Consider the following 23,853-nt stretch of genomic DNA (forward strand, 5'->3'; position numbering starts at 1 on the left):
TGTCATTGAGGTGGATGATTTTATTACACATTTTAGGTATAGATTGTCTCAATCGTTTGTTTTCCAGTGCGAGTATCCTACTGTACAGTATATGCTAGGCAGGTCTATTAGGTTAACCTAAGATTAGGATTAGGGAGAGATAATGAGGAGACCATGTGTCACTAATGAACACATACACCTTTGAACAACCTCAATTCTATTAAGGAAATTATCCAGTTTATTTGAAGGCATATAGAGGCCGGTGAGCACTTCTTCCATTCACATGTCCATGACTGGTTGGGGATAGTAACCGCCATAACCCTCCAAATCAGGTATTTTGATTGGTCGGAGTCATCATCCGAAGGCCTCTATATTTGAGTTGTCTGATGTAAATGCGCCCTGCCTTACAGTACTCTCCACTCCCATGCACTGAACAAAAGCGGCACGGACATAACTAGGCTACAGCAGGACCATGCGAAAGAAGGCGCTTATGAGAGCGAATACAGATAGATAGACTACAATATTTTAAATTGACTTTTTCATAAAACGGTGTATAGTTGTTTTATCTACTAACTGAATGTTGGATCTGCCCTATTTTGCGTAAACGTGCTTCCTGTATTTAGGGTATAGGCTATAGAGATAGGCGACGTTGGCGCAGCATCATGGTGGCTGGCGAGTTGGTACAGGAGCATCTGCGACGTGACAACGCACCTGACGAAATAGACATCTCATGCAAGAGCTCGGTGCGTAACGGGTCAGTCCCAATAGGGGATCAGTACACCGCTCTAACGAATGGATCGGCACATCTGACAGAACTGGACTCGAAGGCGTTGGAACAAGAGATCCCTCCAGATGAGAAGCAGGCTATGCTTCCTGGAGAGGAAAAATGTATCGAAACGAAACTCTATTGGAGAAGATTCGCCGTTTTAGCTGTGTTCAGCTTTTACTCCCTCGTCAACGCATTTCAATGGATCCAGTACAGCATCATCACCAACATTTTTACCCACTTCTACAATGTATCCAGCGACAAGATCGACTGGCTGTCAATTGTATACATGGTCGCGTATGTGCCTTTGATCTTCCCAGCAACATGGTTACTGGATAAAAAAGGACTGAAACTGACAGCCCTTATGGGCGCAGGTTTGAACTGCGTCGGTGCGTGGGTGAAATGCGCCAGCGTCCGGCCAGATCTGTTCGGTGTGACAATGACCGGACAGATAATATGTTCCATAGCCCAAGTCTTCATCCTCGGGCTGCCCTCTAAGATTGCATCAGTGTGGTTTGGCCCGAAGGAGGTGTCTACTGCATGTGCCACTGCCGTGCTGGGTAACCAGGTGCGTGTGTATTGAGTCATGATATGGGTGGCACCTATTGAATCCTTTAGCCTAATCATATTGTAAACTGTAGGCCTGCATGCTCATGATGTACATGTTTATGCTGCTGTATAAAAATAACCATAACTATTTATTTCTGTATTTTGATGGAATATGTGACATTGATGTATTTGTCTGATCCCTTTCTAGCTGGGCACTGCCATTGGCTTCCTGCTTCCACCTGTCTTGGTCCCCAACACTGTGGAAGACATAAAGCTGATGGGACACAACATCAGTGTTATGTTTTATTGGACGGCTGCAGTCTCCACTGCTCTCTTCATCTTGACTGTAATTGGTAAGTTGACACAATCCTCATCATGCCATCTGGAATGGTGTTGTGCAGAAATGCATCCGATTGATAGCACATAATTTAGTCCAGGGCTCTCCAACCCTGTTCCTGGAGAGCTACCGTCCTGTGGGTTTTCATCCCAAACCTAATCTAGCACACCTGATTCTAATAATTAGCTGGTTGATAAGCTAGTTACAGCTGGGGTTGGAGCCAAAACCTACAGGAGGGTAGCTCTCCAGGAACAGGGTTGGAGAGCCCTGATTTAGTCACTGTAGTAACTAACTCCATAGGTCCAGACGACTGCATTTACAATGCCTTCAGAAAGTATTCATACCCCTTGACTTATTCCACGTTTTGTTGTGTTTCAGCTTGAATTCAAAATGGATTTAATATTTTATTTTGCTCACCCATCTACACACTATACCCCATAATGACAAAGTGAAAACATGTTTTTAAAATTTGTGCTAATTTATTCAAAATTAAATACAGAAGTATCGAATTTACATAAGTATTCACACCCCGGCCTACCGAGTGGCGCAGTGGTCTAAGGCACTGCATTGCAGTGCTAGCTGTGCCACTAGAGATTCTGGGTTAGAGTCCAGGCTCTGTCGCCGCCGGCCGTGACCGGGAGACCCATGGGGTGGCGCACAATTTGGTTAGGGGAGGGTTTGGGCGGCAGCGATGTCCTTGTTTCATCGCGCACTAGCGACTCCTGTGGTGGGCCGGGCATAGTGCATGCCGACATGGTCGCCAGATGTACAGTGTTTCCTCCGACTAATTGGTGTGGCTGGCTTCTGGGTTAAGTGGGCATTGTGTCAAGAAGCAGAACGGCTTGGTTGGGTTGTCTTTTGGAGGACGTACGGCTCTCGACCTTCGCCTCCCGAGTATGTACAGGAGTTGCAGCAGTGAGAGCCTATCAGATTTCCTGTTATCAACTGTGGTGGTTCATTTCTTTACTATCAAATGAGGAGAGACAAACTTATCACACAAGTCAGAGTTATACTTAAACTAAATCTTTAATAGTGAGAGCTTTGCAATAGCAATGGCTGGTCGACGAATCACCGTCTCTAATGATTCGTTGAAAAGCGACGAGACAAAAGTACAAAGGTCTTTTATAGCCAAGATCCTCCCTGGGTGACAAGGTGAGACTTTTTAAATGAGAAAGGAGTATCCCGTAGCCAGATAGAATTCGTTATAAATGATCGTTCATCTTGGTCCTTAAGACGAGGTTCCAATCTCGCTCCTGGTACTTCATAGCACAAAAACACCAACTTATCCAATGGCATAAATCAATTGTCAACTCCAGATACTCCCATCTCAAGTAAAACCCCTTCTTGACCCCACTCCTGGACAAGCTCACTGAGGGGAGTGAGCCTCTAGGTCATACACTAACCCAGGTTAAGTGCAACATCAGAGATGACATACAATGGTTCCAGACACTACCACACACATCCCCCAATGCCAAAGGAGGGAGTGACTGGTGCACAGACAAGTAATTGGTTCCCCATTAATCACGCCATCCCTTCACATGGTTTAAGAATAGGTAGACACATTCACATATGAAGACAATGTTCCCTCCTGTCCTCTTCCCTTTCTGATATACCGCATAGCACCAGGGACATGTGAAAGATAAGCCTGACCACTCCCCTCTCTGGGCCCCAGGTGACTGAGCCCCAGCTGAGGGTAGAAGTGCAACTCCCAACACCAGAGTCCGAAGGGATACATTCTAATAACAAGTATATCACATAAGTATATTATGCAGATAAGACATCTTAATTATCTATGTTACACAACTAATTCTGATTCTTCCACTACACAACCTATTGCTCGATCTCCTGGACGACGTTACTAGCCTTTTCCCTGCCTGTACTGTTGCCTTTTTGGACCCCCTGTGTATGACCTTCTGCCTGCCCCTGGACCCAGCCACCTGCCTCCTCCTGTGGTCCTTCACAATAAACACCTGCTGCGCCCTGCGCTTGATACCAGCTCTCTGTTTCCCATCATGTTCATTACAGAATACCTCACCAAAAACGACAGATGGATTCAGCGGAGCTGCAGCTACATCTAGCCCGACAGGAGGAACGAATCAATGAACTCTGCGACCTCCTTCGCCAGTCCATTCCTGCTTCGCCAATATCAGGTGCCACAGCCTCCTCTCGTTCATCTCCCCCTCCATATCTATGCCTAATAAATATGACGGCTCCCCAGGGAAATGTCAAGGATTCCTCATGCAATGTAACCGGTACATAGACCATCACGCCGCTGACTTCACCTCTGACAAAGACAGGGTGGACTTCGTCATCTCCCTACTCACAGGCACAGCTCTGGATTGGGTCACAGCCCTGTGGGCCGCTCAAAGTTCTGATCTGTCCTCTGAATCACGTTTCCACGCCCTCTTCAAGGAGGTGTTCGACGATTCAGTTTCAGGTCGTCACACCGGGGACCTGTTATGTGAGCTGCAACAGGGCCGTTCACCACTGAGTATGCCTTGAGTTCCGCACCATGGCTGCCGTCAGTGGATGGAGTGAACCAGCTCTCCTTACAGTCTACCGGAGGGGTCTTAATCGGAAGTGACAGACCGAACTGGCCTGCAAGGAGATTTAACAGACCTAAACCAATACATCCATATGCATTGGCAACCTACTGGTGGACTTCAGACCTATACAGTTGCCCATGGCCTGCGAGTCTTCCAAGCCCTTCTCTCGCCCACCACGGTCCAAATGCCCCGAACCATGCAACTCGGCCGCGCCCCTCTCACGCCTGATAAGAGACATCGGAGGTTACGTGAACCTGTTCCTCGATTGTGGAGAGAGTAACCCCCTACTCAATAGCTGTCTGATTCGCCCCCCACGAAGGGATGACCACAACCCCTCCACTTCTGCCCAGGTAAGCATCTCTACGTTTTTGAATATTACCAAAAGGCAGTTTGGTATCCTGGCTCTTCTTTCTGCTAATGGGGTCACTCAGTTTGTGGAGGAACTAGTGGACTCGGGGGGAACAGGTAATTTCATTGACAAACAATTGGCACAACAGTTAAGAGTCAAACTAATCCCTGTTAATCCTCCCTTTGGGATTAATGCGCTGGACGGACAACCTCTCAGCACTGGTCTTGTGACTCGGATGACCGAAAGTATCACCCTTCCGATTGGCCTCCTTCACTCTGAGGTCATTCAGTTAATGGTGTTGTCTTCGCCTAAGGAACCCCTCATCCTTGGTCACCCCTGGCTATGCCTTCACGACCCTGCCATCTCCTGGTGGCAAGGGGAACTGCTGTCATGGTCTCCCGCCTGTTTTAAGAACTGCTTCAGTCTACCCTGTCGAGCCACCTCTATAGAAGGACCGGAGTCTGCCATTCCAATCCACATCTCACCTGTATATGCCCAGTTCCTGAGTGTCTTCAGCAAGAAAAAGGCGCCCATTCTGCCCCCTCATCGCCCGATCGACCTCCTTCCTGGGACTTCGCCCCCTAGGGTCTGATCTACCCCTTGTCCATCCCAGAGAAAGAGGCTATGGACACCTATATAGAAGAGGCCCTCTGTAAGGGGTGCGTAACTGGTGGCAGGGAAATCAAACGCAGGAGAGCAGAACTTGGTGAATAGCCGGAACAGTTTAATATATAAAACTAACGGCATACAAAACAACAAACACATGGGTACAAAACCCGTAGCCCACCAGTAACACATAGCACGAGTACTTACAAAATAAACAATTCCCGACAAGGACATGGAGGAAACAGAGGGAAAATATACAACATGTAATTAGGGAATTGAAACCAGGTGTGTGTGAAAACAAGACAAAACAAATGGAACATGAAAAATGGATCGGCGATGGCTAGAAGACCGGTGACGTCGACCACCGAACACCGCCCGAACAAGGAGAAGAACCGACTTCAGCAGAAGTCGTGACACCCTCAACATGGGATTCATCTGTCCATCCACATCTCCGGCTGCATCCCGTTTCTTTTTTGTGAAAAAGGGATGGTAGTCTCTGCCCCTGCATAGATTACCGACCCCTCAATGACCTTACCATCAATAATCACTTCCCTCTGATTTCTGGCCGCACTAGAACAAGTTGGACAGGCTACCATCTACTCCAATCTGGACTTAGGTAGTGCTTACAACCTGGACCGTATCCGAAGTGGGGATGAGTGGAAGACGGCATTCATCACCGCTAGGGGTCACTACAAATACCTGGTTATGCCCTACGGTCTCACCAATGCTCCCACAGTCTTCCGGTCCTTCTTGAATTAAGTTTTCCAGGACATGATCAACCAGTTCCTCATCGTGTACATTGACAATATCTTGATCTACTCTCACTCCATTGCAGAACACGTACAGCATGTGCAACAGGTCCTCCAATGGCTACAGGACCACCACCTTAATGTCAAGGCTGAGAAGAGCACCTTTCACGTTACTACGGTAACCTTCCTAGGGTTCGTGTTGACACCAGGAGGGGTCAACATGGATGAAGGCAAAGTCACAGCCGTGCTTAACTGGCCCAAAACTACCACCGTAAAGAAACTACAACGTGTCCTAGGATTCTCCAACGACTACCGCCGGTTCATCCAAAACTGCAGCAGCACAGCCGCTCCTCTCTCAGCTCTCACCAGTCAAAAACCAGTACCCTCCAATGGACCGACACCACCCTTACTGCATTTGAGACCTTGAAACGCCTCTTCACCTCAGCACCCATCCTTAGGCAGCCAGATCCTACCCTTCCTTTTGTTCTGGAGGTTGATGCATCCGAGGTCGGCGTAGGAGCGGTGCTCTCTCAGCGGGTAGGGACACCTCCCAAATTACACTCATGTGGCTTCTTTTCCAACAAACTGTCACCCACTGAGAGGAACTATGATGTGGGGAACCAAGAGCTCCTAGCCATTAAGCTGGCTATTGAAGAGTGGCGCCACTGGTTAGAGGGAGCTCATCACCCATTCCTTGTCCTTACCGACCACCGTAAATTGGAGTACTTAAGAAGTGCTAAGAGGCTCAAACCCAGACACACTCGCTGGGCACTCTTCTTCACCCGATTCAACTTCACCTTCTGCGCGGCAAGAAAAATGTGAAGGCTGATTCCTTATCCGTCTATTTGACTCCCCTTCCTCTAACCCAGCTCCCGCACCCATCCTGCTTCCGTCTTGTGTCGTGGGACGCATACAGTAGGAAAGCCAATCAGCCGTCCAAGAGGCCCTATGCCACGACCCAGCACCTCCCGACACCCCTGCAGGCAAGACTTACTTTCTGGCGTCCGTCAGACCCCAACTAATGTAGTGGTGCCATACCTCGCCGAGTTCTGGCCATCCCGGGATCACCCGGACCACGGAGCAACTAACACGCAAGTTCTGGTGTTCATCCCTAACAGCAGACGTCCGAGATTACGTTTTTTCTTGTCCCGTCTGTGCATGGGCAAAGAGCCCTTGCCAACTACCTACCAGTAAGCCCGAGCCTTTACCTGCACCACACAGACCATGGTCCCACATTGCCATGGATTTCCTCATGAATCTTCCAGACTCGTCGGGCTTCACGACTATTTTAGTTGTAGTGGACCGGTTCTCCAAGATGTGCAACTCATCCCCCTTCCACATCTACCTAATGCCATGGAAATGGCCGAGTGCATGTTCCACAGGTGTTTCGTCTGTATGGGATCCCGGAAGACATCGTGTCGGATCGGGGACCCCAGTTCATCTCTAGGGTGTGGCGAGCTTTCTGCAACCGACTAGGGGTCTCCATCAGCCTATCCTCCGGATACCATCCCCAAACCAACGGGCAGACAGAACGCCTGAATCAGGAAATGGGGAAGTACCTTCGCCAACACTGCACCCACCAACCACACGAGTGGAGTCGCTATCTTGCCTGGCCCGAATACGCACAGAACTCCCTGGTGCATTCCTCACTCCTTTTCAGTGTGTCATCGGATACCAAACCCCCATGTTCCCATGGGAGACAGAGCCCGGAACTGTGCCTGCCATCGATGAGTGGTTTCGACGGAGTGAGCAGGTTTGGGAGACCGCACATTGGCACCTCCGTCAAGCTTCCTTCTCCCAGAAACGGTTCATTGACCGGCATTGCCGACCTACTCCACTCTTCCACCCTGGGCAACGTGTGTGGCTCACTTTCCAGCTCACTTTCCAGCCCACCTTCCAGCTCACACTCTCAAACACATAGATCCCCTGAACGCAACTCACTCTCCAGATCCCAATCGCCTGAATTCTGATCACCTGTTCACACACCTGTATGTCATTATCACACACTATTTAGTTCAGTTCTTTGCACCCCATCATTGTGAGGTATTGTTTGTTTTGTGACACGCTTCTATTCGGAGCTCCGTTTGTCCCGTAATTTACTCCTCCCATGTATAATAGTTTTTGCCTGCCTCACTAACGACGCCTTTTGCCTATTCCCTGCCTGTACTTTAGCCTATCGGATTTCCTGTTATCAACCTATTGCTCAATCTCCCGGACGACGTTACTAGCCTTTTCCCTGCCTGTACTGTTGCCTTTTTGGACCCCCTGTGTATGACCTGCCTGCCCCTGGACCCAGCCACCTGCCTCCTCCTGTGGTCCTTTTATTAATTTTGTAAAATGTTCTACATACAAAATTACACTTTCACATTATGGGGTATTGTGTGTAGATCAGTGACACAAAAATATAATTCTAATCAATTTAAATTCAGGCTGTAACACAACAAAATGTGGAAAAATTCAAGGCGTGTGAATACTTTCTGAAGGCACTGTAGAATTTCTATAGGCTACGCATTCCATACAACCATGCAAATATACCACAGTAAATCCAACCCAGTATCACAGATTATTGTGAAATAGACACAAATTACTTATTGGACATTTTTGACAGGCACAATAAAATATGTAATTTTTTGTGTGCAGCAGAACATTTTGTATACAGTGAATTTCAATCACAGAGAAAGACAGTAGGTTACTTAAGACAGAAACGATAGGAAGGAGGTTGGTCATTGAGGATGGGTGGGCATATAATGCGAACGTCTAGCAAACCCTAGCCGAGCTATAATGTTAGCGGTCTAGCTAACGTTAGCCACCTAGCTAGCCTAGCTAAAGTTAGCCACAACAAATTGGAATTCGTTTAATGTACTCAAATGCATTATGAAGAAAGAAATACACACAAAATGCATTGTGAAGAAAATTGTGTAATACACACAAAGTGTGCCTGTCACGAATTTCGAGTAAGTAATTTGTGTTTATTTCACAATAAGCTGTGATAGCGTTTTGCAAAATCAGGAATGAGTCATTGCAGTCATAAGCTACTGAGTGCATTTGAAGCAAGAAACAAACACTTGGTCATTATATTGTAAAGCTGTAAATACAGCGTGTTAGTGTTGACTATGTCTCTTCTCTCTTAGTCATGAAAGACAGACCCTCACTGCCTCCCAGCCAAGCTCAGGCTGTCCTGCCTGACTGTGCTCCTGAAGACTACTCCTACAGACAGTCCATCATAAACCTGTTCAAGAACAAACCTTTCATCCTACTGCTCATCAGTTATGGTGAGACACCAGACTTATCATAACCGTACCTTATTTTGCTCCTTATGTTGTTACTACACTTACTATAACCATGTTATTACCACTGTAACACAAAGCTACCTTAAAGTTATGGTGAGACACCTGACTAATTGCCAGGTCTGTGCTTTAGCAAACTCATCTGTTGGGTTTGTTGTCATGCCAAATGTGTTTTTACATGACAAATAAAGTTAGAGTTGGCCGAAGCACATACAGATCTGGGGCCAGGCCAGTTATCCTGAGTGTGGACCAAAGTCTCTTGTTATTGCATTCTGTTCATTCACTGATTGTTTGCTGGGGATATTTGTTCTATTATGAGATCCATCTGTCTTTAACCCCATACAAGGCAGATGAGATCTGTCCTTTAACCCCATGCACCCAAGGCAGACTGACTGCCCAGTGCTCAGTCCAGTTATGCATGTTTCTTGGATTTGACCTCTAGAGAGTTTATTTTGTTGGTGTTCAGTTATTTTCATGGTTTTGTGTGTACTACATAGATTCTTGGAATTGATATCACTATGGCGGGATGAAATATTGAAATAAATCTATTTTGTTTCCCATTTTCTTTTAGGTATCATGACTGGTTCTTTCTACTCTGTGTCAACACTCCTCAATCAGATGATTATGGCTTGTTACGAGGTAAGTGGAGTACAAAAGATGTGTATTCCAATGACTGAAAATGAAGATTATTTGATAAGTTGATTTACTACATGCATAGCTAGATCAAACACAAGCTCTTGAACAGGACAGTAGTAAATAATTTAGGGAAAAGGCTTTCTCTGTAAAGAGATGGAGTTAAATGAGAGCAGAAACCATGAAAGGGCACGAATCCATTGTCTCCCGCTTTGAAGTTCATTATCAGCTTTTTACGCATGCCTGCTACCCATGGAGGAGAGAGTCAATCAGGGTTGGCTAAAAGACTGAAAGACAAGCAACTTTCTGTGAACTCTAGTAGCAGCCTTCTCTCATTTTAACATGTCAGATGACATAAACATCACTTTCCCACCAGACTTTCCATAAATCCCTGAACTGTACCCCCTAAACTGATACACCATGTACAGTACCAGTCAAAAGGTTGGACAAACCTACTCATTCTAGGGATGCTTTCTTTTTACTATTTTCTACATTGTAGAATAATATTGGAGACATCAAAACTATGAAATAACACACATGGAATCAAAAAAAAGGGTTAAACATATCTAAATATATTTTATATTTGAGATTCTTCAAAGTAGCCACCCTTTGCCTTGATGACATCTTTGCACACTCTTGGCATTCTCTCAACCAGTTTCATGAGGTAGTCACCTGGAATGCATTTCAATTAACTGGTGTGCTGTGTTAAAAGTACATTTGTGGAATTTCTTTCCTTCTTAATGCGTTTGAGCCAATCAGTTTTGTTGTGACAAGGTATGGGTGGTATACAGAAGATAGCCGTATTTGGTAAAAGACCAAGTCCATATTATGGCAAGAACAGTTCAAATAAAGAGAAACACAAGTCCATCATTACTTTAAGACATGAGGTCAATCCGGAAAATTAAGAACTTTGAAAGTTTCTTCAAGTGCAGTCACAAAAGCCATCGAGCGCTATGATGAAACTGTCTCTCATGAGGAACGCCACAGGAAAGGAAGACCCAGAGTTACCTCTGCTGCAGAGGATAAGTTCATTAGAGTTACTAGCCTCAGAAAATTGCAGCCCAAATAAATACTTCAGAGTTCAAGTAACAGACACATCAACATCAACTGTTCAGAGGTGTAACGGTTGTCGTCTGGAATGGAGGACCAAAACGCAGCAGGAATGTGGATGCTCATCTTGATATTTATTTTTAAATAAAGTGAACACCCAAAACAACAAAACGCACGAACAACAAAACAGTCTTGTCAGGCTCACACAGGCAAAACAAGAAACAATCACCCACAAACACTAAACCAAACAATTACCATTATATAGGACTCTCAATCAGAGGCAACGAGAAAGCACCTGCCTCCAATTGAGAGTCCAACCCCCCATTAACCTACACATAGAAATATACCAACCCAGAAAGAACATAGAAGTACAAAACATAAAACATAAACCAAAACCCGGAAATAATAAATCAAACGCCCTACTAAATAAACCACGACCCCGAACCACATAAAACAAATACCCTCTGCCACGTCCTGATCAAACTACAATAACAAATAACCCTTATACTGGTCAGGACGTGACAAGAGGAGACTGCATGAATCAGGCCTTCATGGTCGAATTGCTGCAAAGAAACCACTACTAAAGGACACCAATAAGAAAAAGAGACTTGCTTGGGCCAAGAAACATGAGCACTGGACATTAGACCGGTGGAAATCTATCCCTTGGTCTGATGAGACCAAATGTAAGATTTTTGGTTCCAACCACTGTGTCTTTGTGAGATTCAGAGTAGGTGAACGGATGATCTCCGCATGTGGGGTTCCCACTAAGAAGCATGGAGGAGGAGGTGTGATGGTGTGGGGGTGCTTTGCTGGTGACACTGTGATTCATTTAGAATTGTAGGCACACTTAAACAGCATGCCTACCACAGCATTCTGCAGCGATACGCCATCCCATCTGGTTTGCAGTTAGTGGGACTATCATTTGTTTTTCAACAGGCAGTGACCCAACACACATCCAGGCTGTGTAAGGGCTATTTGACCAAGAAGGAGAATGATGGAGTGCTGCATGAGATGCCCTGGCCTCAACAATCACCCGACCTCAACGGTTTTGTCACGTCCTGACCAGTATAGGGGTTATTTGTTATTGTAGTTTGGTTAGGACGTGGCAGAGGGTATTTGTTTTATGTGGTTCGGGGTGGTGGTTTATTTAGTAGGGCGTTTGATTAATTATTTCCGGGTTTTTGGGTAATGTTCTATGTTTGTATTTCTATGTGGTCTCTGGTCTTTTGTATTTCTATGTCTGGTTTATTGGGGTTGGACTCTCAATTGGAGGCAGGTGTGTTCTCGTTGCCTCTGATTGGGAGTCCTATATGTGGGTATGTGTTTGGTTTAGTGTTTGTGGGAGATTGTTTCTTGTTTTGCATGTGTGAGCATGACAAGACTGTTTTGTTGTTCGTGAGTTCTTCATTTTTGTTATTTTGGTGTTCACTTTAGTTTAAAATAAAATACAAGATGAGCATCCACATTCCTGCTGCGTTTTGGTCCTCCATTCCAGACGACAACCGTTACAGGTTTGGGATGAGTTGGAGTGAAGGAAAAGCAGCCAACAAGTTGGCATATGTGGGAACTCCTTCAAGACTGCTGGAAAAGCATTCCAGGGAAGCTGGTTGAGAGAATTCCAAGAGTGTGCAAAGCTGTAATCAAGGCAAAGGGTGGCTACTCTGTATACCACCCCTACCTTGTCACAACACAACTGATTGGCTCAAATGAATTAAGAAGGAAAGAAATTCCACAAATGTACTTTTAACAAGGCACACCTGTTAATTGAAATGCATTCCAGGTGACTACCTCATGAAGCTGTTTGAGAGAATGCCAAGAGTGTGCAACGCTGTCATCAAGGCAAAGGGTGGCTACTTTGAAGAATCTAATATATAACATATATTTTGATGTGTTAAACACTTTTTTGGTTACCGCATGATTCCATATGTGTTATTTCATAGTTTTAATGTCCTCACTATTATTCTGCAAAGTAGAAAATAGTAAAAAATAAAGGTCATACATGCATCCAGACCATATTGTGTCTGGAGTCCTCATGAGCCTCAAGTTTTAACTAAATGCTCTTAGCCATGGGTCTTCATGTGAATATGATAGTGTGGCACATGTCCCTAGAAAAGCCTGCTTTACCCTACACTAACATTAACCTCATCACCCCAGAACCAGGAACTGAATGCAGGCAGGATTGGTCTCACCCTTGTGGTGGCTGGAATGGTGGGTTCCATCATCTGTGGACTGTGGCTGGATCACACCAAAACCTACAAGTAGGTACTGTCCTAAAGCACAACTACCGATGACATGAATCACTACATTATTTGTTGACACAGTCATGAAACTATGTTGCACATGATGCAATCTGGAGCTGCGGAAGGCAGTTACAGTGTATGTCTATTTAAATTGGTATAGTTATTTTTCGAAACTTTTTTGCAGACAGATTCTGCTGTTACTAGAAAGGGAAGTTCTGTAAATACACAAATTTTGAAGTTTATGAGTTTTAACTCACCCTTTAGATATGCAGTCTATGGTACATTCCAAGAATTAAGTCCTGCCAGTTCAGACCCTAATAATGCAGGTTTGTAGTAAATTGCTCTTAATGCATTTAGGGACATTTCTCACATGGCAAATCATGTTCATTTGCTCTGAAAGTCACCCTGTGCTCAACAGATTATCCTCTGGAGAAGCTGTGCTATGTGTTCTGATATGTTACTCATACTGGTGCGGGGTTTTGTATGAAATCAATGGTTAGAATCAGTGACATTTACAGGAAGCTTTAACGTAATTAATAATAAAGTAAACGTATATAGGCTATGTAATTCCCTAAGACATAGAGAATGATGAAGGTGGAAGTGACATTGTACATTTTCCCTGCCCATGGTACCTCCCTACTGCCTCTTTAATTGTGAAACTCTCGGTATTGAATGTATCCACTTGTATTTACATAAATGTTCTGTTCTGTGATTGTTCTTCAGAATGACCACTTTGATTGTCTACATCCTGTCCTTCATTGGTATGCTGGTGTTCACCTTCACTCTGGACCTCAACAGTATCTACCTGGTGTTCTTCACTGCCGGCGTGCTGGGGTAAGGCTGGAGATAACCCCTCTCTTGGAACTAGATAAAAAAAGACTGTCTAGCATCATCATTGAGAGACGCTTCTCATTTGTGTAACTGACGTCTTTGTAACCGGACATGATCCTGTAGCCACAAAGGAAATGGTTTCCTATCAGATTGTAAAGAATTTATTGAAATGATAATTAAGAAGTAAAATAGTTATGATAGCCCATGTTGCACATTGTGTCTACATGACAAGGTAGTGAACCATAGGGTGTCATTCAGGACATTTCAAATGCAAGCCTCTTATTTTACTTTCAATACCATGGTCTAATAAGCTTTTGGACATCAGCTTCTCGTTCTCTTGTATGCTCTGAAGGTAAACAGTCACTCATGCAATGTCTCTATTATTTATGTATTGTTCAGGGGCGGACTGGAACCAGAAATCTGCCCTGGCATTTCTAACACACCGGCCCATTTTATTCCTTGACGCCCCCATTATTAGCCAGATAATGATAATTTTGTGCAAAAAAAACTAAACTGGACAGGCCCACTGGGCTAAAAATGGACCAGCCCATCTGGCATTTTTCCAAAATACCATATGGCCAGTCCGGCCCTGGTTATGTTCAACAATTATCAACGTCAAGGGCATCAAGATAAAGCAGTGTGTTTTCCCTGTGGGCAGGCATGGTTCACTGATATGATATTGTTATTCAAATCAAATCAAATGTATTTATATAGCCCTTCTTACATCAGCTGATATCTCAAAGTGCTGTACAGAAACCCAGCCTAAACTCCAAACAGCAAGCAATGCAGGTGTAGAAGCACGGTGGCTAGGAAAAACTCCCTAGAAAGGCCAAAACTTAGGAAGAAACCTAGAGAGGAACCAGGCTATGAGGGGTGGCCAGTCCTCTTCTGGCTGTGCCGGGTGGAGATTATAACAGAACACGGCCAAGATGTTAAAATGTTCATAAATGACCAGCATGGTCAAATAATAATAATCACATTAGTTGTCGAGGGTGCAACAAGTCAGCACCTCAAGAGTAAATGTCAGTTGGCTTTTCATAGCCGATCATTGAGAGTATCTCTACCGCTCCTGCTGTCTCTAGAGAGTTGAAAACAGCAGGTCTGGGACAGGTAGCACGTCCGGTGAACAGGTCAGGGTTCCATAGCGCGCGGAGAACAGTTGAAACTGGAGCAGCAGCACGGCCAGGTGGACTGGGGACAGCAAGGAGTCATCATGCCAGGTAGTCCTGAGGCATGGTCCTAGGGCTCAGGTCCTCCGAGAGAGAGAAAGAGAAAAAGAGAGAATTAGAGAGAGCATACTTAAATTCACACAGGACACCGGATAAGACAGGAGAAATACTCCAGATATAACAGACTGACCCTAGCCCCCCGACACATAAACTACTACAGCATAAATACTGGAGGCTGAGACAGGAGGGGTCAGGAGACACTGTGGCCCCATCCGATGATACCCCCGGACAGGGCCAAACAGGCAGGATATAACCCCACCCACTTTTCCAAAACACAGCCATCCTGAGACAAGGCAAAGTATAGCCCACAAAGATCTCCGCCACGGCACAACCCAAGGGGGGGGGCGCCAACCCAGACAGGAAGACCACATCAGTGACTCAACCCACTCAAGTGACGCACCCCTCCTAGGGACGGCATGGAAGAACACCAATAAGCCAGTGACTCAGCCCCTGTAATAGGGTTAGAGGCAGAGAATCCCAGTGGAGAGAGGGGAACCAGCCAGGCAGAGACAGCAAGGGCGGTTCGTTGCTCCAGAGCCTTTCCGTTCACCTTCACACTCCTGGGCCAGACTACACTCAATCATAGGACCTACTGAAGAGATGAGTCTTCAGTAAAGACTTAAAGGTTGAGACCGAGTCTGCGTCTCTCACATGGGTAGGCAGACCATTCCATAAAAATGGAGCTCTATAGGAGAAAGCCCTGCCTCCAGCTGTTTGCTTAGAAATTCTAGGGACAATTAGGAGGCCTGCGTCTTGTGACCGTAGCGTACGTGTAGGTATGTACGGCAGGACCAAATCGGAAAGATAGGTAGGAGCAAGCCCATGTAATGCTTTGTAGGTTAGCAGTAAAACCTTGAAATCAGCCCTTGCCTTAACAGGAAGCCAGTGTAGGGAGGCTAGCACTGGAGTAATATGATAATTTTTTTTGTTTCTAGTCAGGATTCTAGCAGCCGTATTTAGCACTAACTGAAGTTTATTTAGTGCTTTATCCGGGTAGCCGGAAAGTAGAGCATTGCAGTAGTCCAACCTAGATGTAACAAAAGCATGGATTCATTTTTCTGCATCATTTTTGGACAGAAAGTTTCTGATTTTTGCAATTTTATGTAGATGGAGAAAAGCTGTCCTTGAAACAGTCTTGATATGTTCTTCAAAAGAGAGATCAGGGTCCAGAGTAACGCCGAGGTCCTTCACAGTTTTATTTGAGACGACTGTACAACCATCAAGATTAATTGTCAGATTCAACAGAAGATCTCTTTGTTTCTTGGGACCTAGAACAAGCATCTCTGTTTTGTCCGAGTTTAAAAGTAGAAAGTTTGCAGCCATCCACTTCCTTATGTCTGAAACACAGGCTTCTAGCGAGGGCAATTTTTGGGCTTCCGCATAGCAGTGAAATTTAACATTATGTTTTTGAATGACATCCCCAAGAGGTAATATATATAGTGAAAACAATAGTGGTCCTTAAACGGAACCTTGAGGAACACCAACATTTACAGTTGATTTGAAAGAGGACAAACCATTCACAGAGACAAACTGATATCTTTCCGACAGATAAGATCTAAACCAGGCCAGAACTTGTCCGTGTAGACCAATTTGGGTTTCCAATCTCTCCAAAAGAATGTGGTGATCGATGGTATCAAAAGCAGCACTAAGATCTAGGAGCACGAGGACAGATGCAGAGCCTCGGTCTGACGCCATTAAAAGGTCATTTACCACCTTCACAAGTGCAGTCTCAGTGCTATGATGGGGTCTAAAACCAGACTGAAGCGTTTCGTATACATTGTTTGTCTTCAGGAAGGCAGTGAGGCAACAGCTTTTTCAAAAATGTTTGAGAGAAATGGAAGATTCGATATAGGCCGATAGTTTTTTTAATTTTCTGGGTCAAGATTTGGCTTTTTCAAGAGAGGCTTTATTACTGCCACTTTTAGTGAGTTTGGTACACATCCGGTGGAGAGAGCCATTTATTATGTTCAACATAGGAGGGCCAAGAACAGGAAGCAGCTCTTTCAGTAGTTTAGTTGGAATAGTGTCCAGTATGCAGCTTGAAGATTTAGAGGCCATAATTATTTTCATCATTGTGTCAAGAGATATAGTACTAAAACACTTTAGTGTCTCCCTTGATCCTAGGTCCTGGCAGAGTTGTGCAGACTCAGGACAACGGAACTTTGGAGGAATACGCAGATTTAAAGAGGAGTCCGTAATTTGCTTTCTAATGATCATGATCTTTTCCTCAAAGAAGTTCATGAATTTATTACTGCTGAAGTGAAAGCCATCCTCTCTTGGGGAATGCTGCTTTTTAGTTAGCTTTGCGACAGTATCAAAAATAAAATTCGGATTGTTCTTATTTTCCTCAATTAAGTTGAAAAATAGGATGATCGAGCAGCAGTGAGGGCTCTTCGATACTGCACGGTACTGTCTTTCCAAGCTAGTCGGAAGACTTCCAGTTTGGTGTGGCGCCATTTCCGTTCCAATTTTCTGGAAGCTTGCTTCAGAGCTCATGTATTTTCTGTATACCAGGGAGCTAGTTTCTTATGACAAATGTTTTTAGTTTTTAGGGGTGCAACTGCATCTAGGGTATTGCGCAAAGTTAAATTGAGTTCCTCAGTTAGGTGGTTAACTGATTTTTGTCCTCTGATGTCCTTGGGTTTGCAGAGGGAGTATGGAAGGGCATCAAGGAATCTTTGGGTTGTCTGAGAATTTATAGCACGACTTTTAATGCTCCTTGGTTGGGGTCTGAGCAGGTTATTTGTTGCGATTGCAAACGTAATAAAATGGTGGTCCGATAGTCCAGGATTATGAGGAAAAACACTAAGATCCACAACATTTATTCCACGGGACAAAACTAGGTCCAGAGTATGACTGTGGCAGTGAGTAGGTCCAGAGACATGTTGGACAAAACCCACTGAGTCAATGATGGCTCCGAAAGCCTTTTGGAGTGGGCCTGTGGACTTTTCCATGTGAATATTAAAGTCACCAAAAATTAGAATATTATCTGCTATGACTACAATGTCCGATAGGAATTCAGGGAACTCAGTGAGGAACGCTGTATATGGCCCAGGAGGCCTGTAAACAGTAGCTATAAAAAGTGATTGAGTAGGCTGCATAGATTTCATGACTAGAAGCTCAAAAGACGAAAACGTTGGTGGTTTTTCTTTTTGTAAATTGAAATTTGCTATCGTAAATGTTAGCAACACCTCCGCAACACGGGGGATATGGTCACTAGTGTAACCAGGAGGTGAGGCCTCATTTAACACAGTAAATTCATCAGGCTTAAGCCATGTTTCAGTCAGGCCAATCACATCAAGATTATGATCAGTGATTAGTTCATTGACTATAACTGCCTTTGAAGTGAGGGATCTAACATTAAGTAGCCCTATTTTGAGATGTGAGGTATCACGATCTCTTTCAATTATGGCAGGAATGGAGGAGGTCTTTATTCTAGTGAGATTGCTAAGGCGAACACCGCCATGTTTAGTTTTGCCCAACCTAGGTCGAGGCATAGACACGGTCTCAATGGGGATAGCTGAGCTGACTACACTGACTGTGCTAGTGGCAGACTCCACTAAGCTGGCAGGCTGGCTAACAGCCTGCTGCCTGGCCTGCACCCTAATTTAATTGTGGAGCTAGGGGAGTTAGAGCCCTGTCTATGTTCGTAGATAAGATGAGATCACCCCTCCAGCTAGGATGGAGTCCGTCACTCCTCAACAGGCCAGGCTTGGTCCTGTTTGTGGGTGAGTCCCAGAACGAGGGCCAATTATCTACAAATTCTATCTTTTGGGAGGGGCAGAAAACAGTTTTCAAGCAGCGATTGAGTTGTGAGACTCTGCTGTAGAGCTCATCACTCCCCCTAACTGGGAGGGGGCCAGAGACAATTACTCGATGCCGACACATCTTTCTAGCTGATTTACACGCTGAAGCTATGTTGCGCTTGGTGACCTCTGACTGTTTCATCCTAACATCGTAGGTTCTTCATGACTGGTTACCTGCCGCTTGGCTTTGAATTTGGGGTTGAAATTACGTATCCTGAATCGGAAGGGACATCTTCTGGTCTTCTTAATGCATTTGCACAGGTAAGCGACAGACACATGATCATCTAAACAATCATGAATATTTTTTTTATTGTTTGTGGAACCATGCTCGACTGCCTCCAGTGATATTTTCAGGCAAATACTTTTGGGTATTCCCGTGCACCACAGCATGTGTCCTCCCCTCAACAGTGTATTATGTAATATTTGCCTACCCACACAAAGTCTGCATAGTACATTTGCTTTCTATTCTAGCTCTTCATAAAATTATTTAGCTTCTTTGCCAAGTGGGCGTCTGAGAAGTTTTTTGTTTGGTAATCTGTTTTGTTAGTCACTATAAACTTGTATACACTTGTCACACTCGTCGTAAAGATGGGACCAAGGCGCAGCGGGAATGTGTATGCTCATCTTCTTGTTTATTGAGAAGAAAACGAAACAAACCACTTAATCAAAACAACAACGACGAAAAAACTGTCCTGTGAGACATACAGCTACACATGGAACAACTACCCACAAAAACCCATGAAAAAACACCCCTACTAAATAGGACCTTCAATTAGAGGCAACGAGAAACAGCTGCCTCCAATTGAAGGTCAAACCAATAAACTAAGCATAGAAATAGATAAACTAGACACAGACATAGAAATAGACTAACATAGAACATTGCCCAACAAACCCCGAAACACATTAAACAAACACCCCCTGACCAAACTACAATAACAAATAACCTCTTTACTGGTCAGGAGGTGACAACACTCTTGGAAAAAAAGGTGCTATCTAGAACCAATAATGGTTCTTCGGCTGTCCACATAGAAAAACCCTTTTAAGAACCCCTTTTGGTTCCAGGTAGAACTCTTTTGGGTTTCATGGAGAACCTTTTCCACAGAAGGTTCTACATGTAACCCAAAATAGTTGTACTTTGGACCAAAAATGGTTCTCCTATGGGGACAGCTGAAGAAGCCTTTTGGAACTATTTTTTTCTAAGAGTGTACCCTTGAGGGACTACAGGTGTATAGTGTGTTTCTCACCTCCTATGTCTTCTTCCTCCCTCAGATCTTTGGGATTATTTTCACGTTGATCCAGGGAAGACTGACAACAGACTACAACCCCCTGGCTGGGAACCTGTTCCTCTGTGTCTGGATCTTCCTGGGCATCTTTCTCACAGGTTGTTTGGCTCTCTGATCTGTTCTATGGAGTGTGGGTGTCTTCCATATGATCCACCTTCTGCTATGAAAACTGATACAGGCTGATAAAATACAATGCAATACTATGTAGGCTACACCACAACGTTGTATGTTTATATATTTTTTGATGAGGCTCTCTTAATTACTTTCACTTGTTTATTTCAGCCTTAATAAAATCAGAACTGAAAAGAAACAATGTCAATATGGGCATGGACCACAGAAATCTTCAAGCAGTAAGTCACATTCTGTCCATTTACCTCAGAGAGAGATTTTGTATTTTCCTTTTCTTTCTCCTAAAAGGTCACCCTCCTCTTAATCACTTTTCCTTGAATGACGCAGATGTCAGGTCACTCGTCTGTTTGTTCTTTCACATTGACAGCCATTGTGAAAGCTGTCTCATATCTCATGAGATCCCCAACATCAAGGGCCGGGCAAACCTCAAAAGACAGAAAAGTCCTGCAGTGTCTCAGCCACTGACCACTCTGCTGGGCTCATCTAATGTGAATTTTTATCATGTCGAGAGCTGCGTGCTGGGAAAAGCAAATTATTCTTTTAATACATTTGTTTTCCATGGATTATTTGGTATAGTCTTCAGGCAGTCACTAGACAAAATATGTATAGTAGTAGTCATGTTGCATATTTACTGAAAAGATGTATAGTTTTATAGTTCCCAGGAGCATAGCTGACGTCAGTATAGGGCATCTGAAAACTTGTGCTGTCGGATGTTGTTATGGGATACTAGAATATCATTTGGCACTGTGATTATGTACCCCACTATGTTGGTTTAATATACAGTGACTGGCTTATAACATTGTTACAACTAGTTACTTGAGTGATGAGAAGACTTTGTCTCATGAAAGGAGAATAGAATACTTTAATTAAAGATATATTTCTCTCTGCTGTCTTAGGTCCCTACCGAGTGCCCTTCAGACAAGCCAACCAATGGCGTCAAGATGGAAACTTCAGTCAGCTTTTCCCATGAGACCTCACTTTAATCCAAAAAGGACAGGGGGGGTCAGGTCGCTCAACACTACTGAACATTTCAGAGGCCTACAACGCATTCAACAACATTTCCTGAGGTTACTTGAAATCTCCTTTTCTTTGGATTGTATACTGTAATGTGTTATAATGTTTGTACTGTAGTGGTTTTAGCCAAGCCATGATTTCTTTATACATAGGTAAACTATAAGCACCTAAATACACCTTTTAACTTCCAATAGTCCTCTCCTTCTTTTGCTTGATGAACCACTTCTGTCTCTTATTTAAGGCCTTACACAAAATCAAAAGGGAAATATAATGTAGGATCTCTGACCTGCCTTAGCCTGTGAGGAAGAACATTGTTGTCATTATGGTGATGTTATTATTGTGATGCTGCATTATTTTAATTGCATGACAATGCAGTTTAACAGTGTCAGTTTTGTTCTCTACGACATGTCAGCCATTCATACAAATATGGACCAAATATGACGCACTAAGATGCACAATGCATATGACGAAGGTGCAACATGCACAATCTACATTTCAGTGTATTACTTACGTGCATGCTTTTGAAAGTGATAAAATGTTAAAATGTTGACAACTTTGTTGAATAAATGGCACAGATAACCGTTCTGCCGAGATAGGTAGCTAATGGTATAGCAGCGCCACCCAGAGGGATTTTGTGGAAATACTAAGAAAGCTGTGTGGATGATGAAGCACAAACAGGAGTGATAATGACTGCAGCGTTACAATTAAAATAGCTCCAACCCTTCACAGTGGATTATATAGCTCAAACTGTGGCTATAAGGACTATGCACCGTAGGTAGCCTAGTGGTTAGAGCGTTGGGACGGTAACCTCCCGGTCGAATCCCCGAACTGACAAGGTAAAAATCTGTCGTTCTGCTCCTGAGCAAGGCAGTTTATCCCCGGGTGCCGAAAACGTGGATTTTGATCAAGGCAGCCCCCCGCACCTCTTTGATTCATAGGGTTGGGTTAAAAGCGGAAGATACATTTCAGTTGAATACATTCAGTTGGACAACTGACTAGGTATTTCCCAGCACATCTCTAAACCGCTATATTTTGGCTCTTGTATTTCCTTTGTTTTAACGGGAATAAGTAATATCATCCCATCAATAATCAGAAGATCCAGGCGTTTCTGCTATCTCAAAAAACAATGTAATGTTTTTAAATGGTTGCTTCCTGCAGGATATGTCCAAATTAGTGCTTATAATTATTAATATTTGCGTATCAAAGCTAATGTTATTATTTAGCTTCTTATGTCCGTAGAAAAAAAAACATTTATTTGTTTGACAGATGTATTCCTCTCTTTTCTAGCGTTTTATGTAGTTCTGAATAATGATGAAGTAACATTTCTATATGGACATTCATAACATTTCCTTGCTTTTTTCTAAATTTGATAGTTCACTTATACCAATGTAGTTATTTGTTTCAATTATTTATTCATCTTTATTTCAATGTATTGCATTTACCAAGACCATTGAATTGAATCATTGTTCCCAACTGAAAATGAGTACATCCGGACCTTGAACTATACTTACAGTATGTGCAGTACAACATATGGCTTTGACACACCACTGTCTAAAGTCTCGACAGCCTGATTTATAATTTCGCAAAGTAATCCACAGTATAGTCAATGCCAACACTGTTATAATGCAGCTGCTATAGAATGTGTCTGCTGCACAATCCCTTCAAGGTGCCCCAGAGTGTACTGTAAAAATTTGGTTTTAGTTTTGCCTCTGTAGTTTGTCTTTGGGCTTTTGTCGGTGGTAAGGAGTCGCATGTATACTTGCTTATCTGCAGATAATGTACTGTGGCAATCAAAACATAAAACACAGACTGTAAACAATACAATAAAATGATTTTTAGCTCAGCTACTATAGTCAGTGGATGTTGTAATTCTGTATATGTTTTATTAATTGTAGTCATGAGGTGTCACAGAAGACTTTTAGCTAATGACCTAGATATTGTAACAACAGTGCCCTCATGTGGTGACCAATACATTTTCATAAGCATATAGTGTATTCTAATAATGGTTTTGTGACAGTATCCTAAGTGATTGAAATGCTAGCATTTAGGTTTGCCCAATACTGGAAATCGTGAAGAGAAAGTTAGACCAATAAATGTTGGAATATGCGTTTGGCGAACATTGTCCAGAAGAGGGCATATTTGGCAAACTAACCTGTTACTGGAGTGCTTATTCTCATATTTCTAAACGAGTAACCTTGATATGCCACTAGGGCAATTTGATAAATACATGAAATGTATTTGTCCTCTGCATTAATAATTTGGCCCTCGATAATCTTGGACAATATGTAAACATGTACATTGCTTGCTAAAACAAGCCAATATAATTTTCGAAATAGCCACTGACCATTTCACGTCAGACACCACTTGTTAAATTGAATCGGGTGAAGTTGTTACATTGCTCACTGTTATAATAACAGTATAATTTTAAAAATATTGACCAAAACAATACCGGGCGTTGAGAAAAAAAAAT

General features: G+C 43.6%; 1 protein-coding gene across 1 annotated transcript; it reads left to right on the forward strand.

Moving 5' to 3' along the window:
* The first annotated feature begins 209 nt into the window (after positions 1–209).
* On the forward strand, positions 210–23,226 carry flvcr1 (FLVCR choline and heme transporter 1). The gene is made up of 10 exons (XM_014144509.3): positions 210–1,313; positions 1,503–1,647; positions 9,013–9,153; positions 9,740–9,807; positions 13,006–13,109; positions 13,815–13,925; positions 19,113–19,218; positions 20,227–20,338; positions 20,523–20,590; positions 21,266–23,226. Exons 1-10 carry the CDS (start codon positions 642–644, stop codon positions 21,350–21,352), a joined length of 1,614 nt encoding a protein of 537 aa, XP_013999984.3. The 5' UTR covers positions 210–641; the 3' UTR covers positions 21,353–23,226.
* Positions 23,227–23,853: the final 627 nt, after the last annotated feature.

This window comes from Salmo salar, chromosome 15, assembly GCF_965601325.2.
Source record: "Salmo salar chromosome 15, fSalSal1, whole genome shotgun sequence".
NCBI lineage: Eukaryota > Metazoa > Chordata > Actinopteri > Salmoniformes > Salmonidae > Salmo > Salmo salar.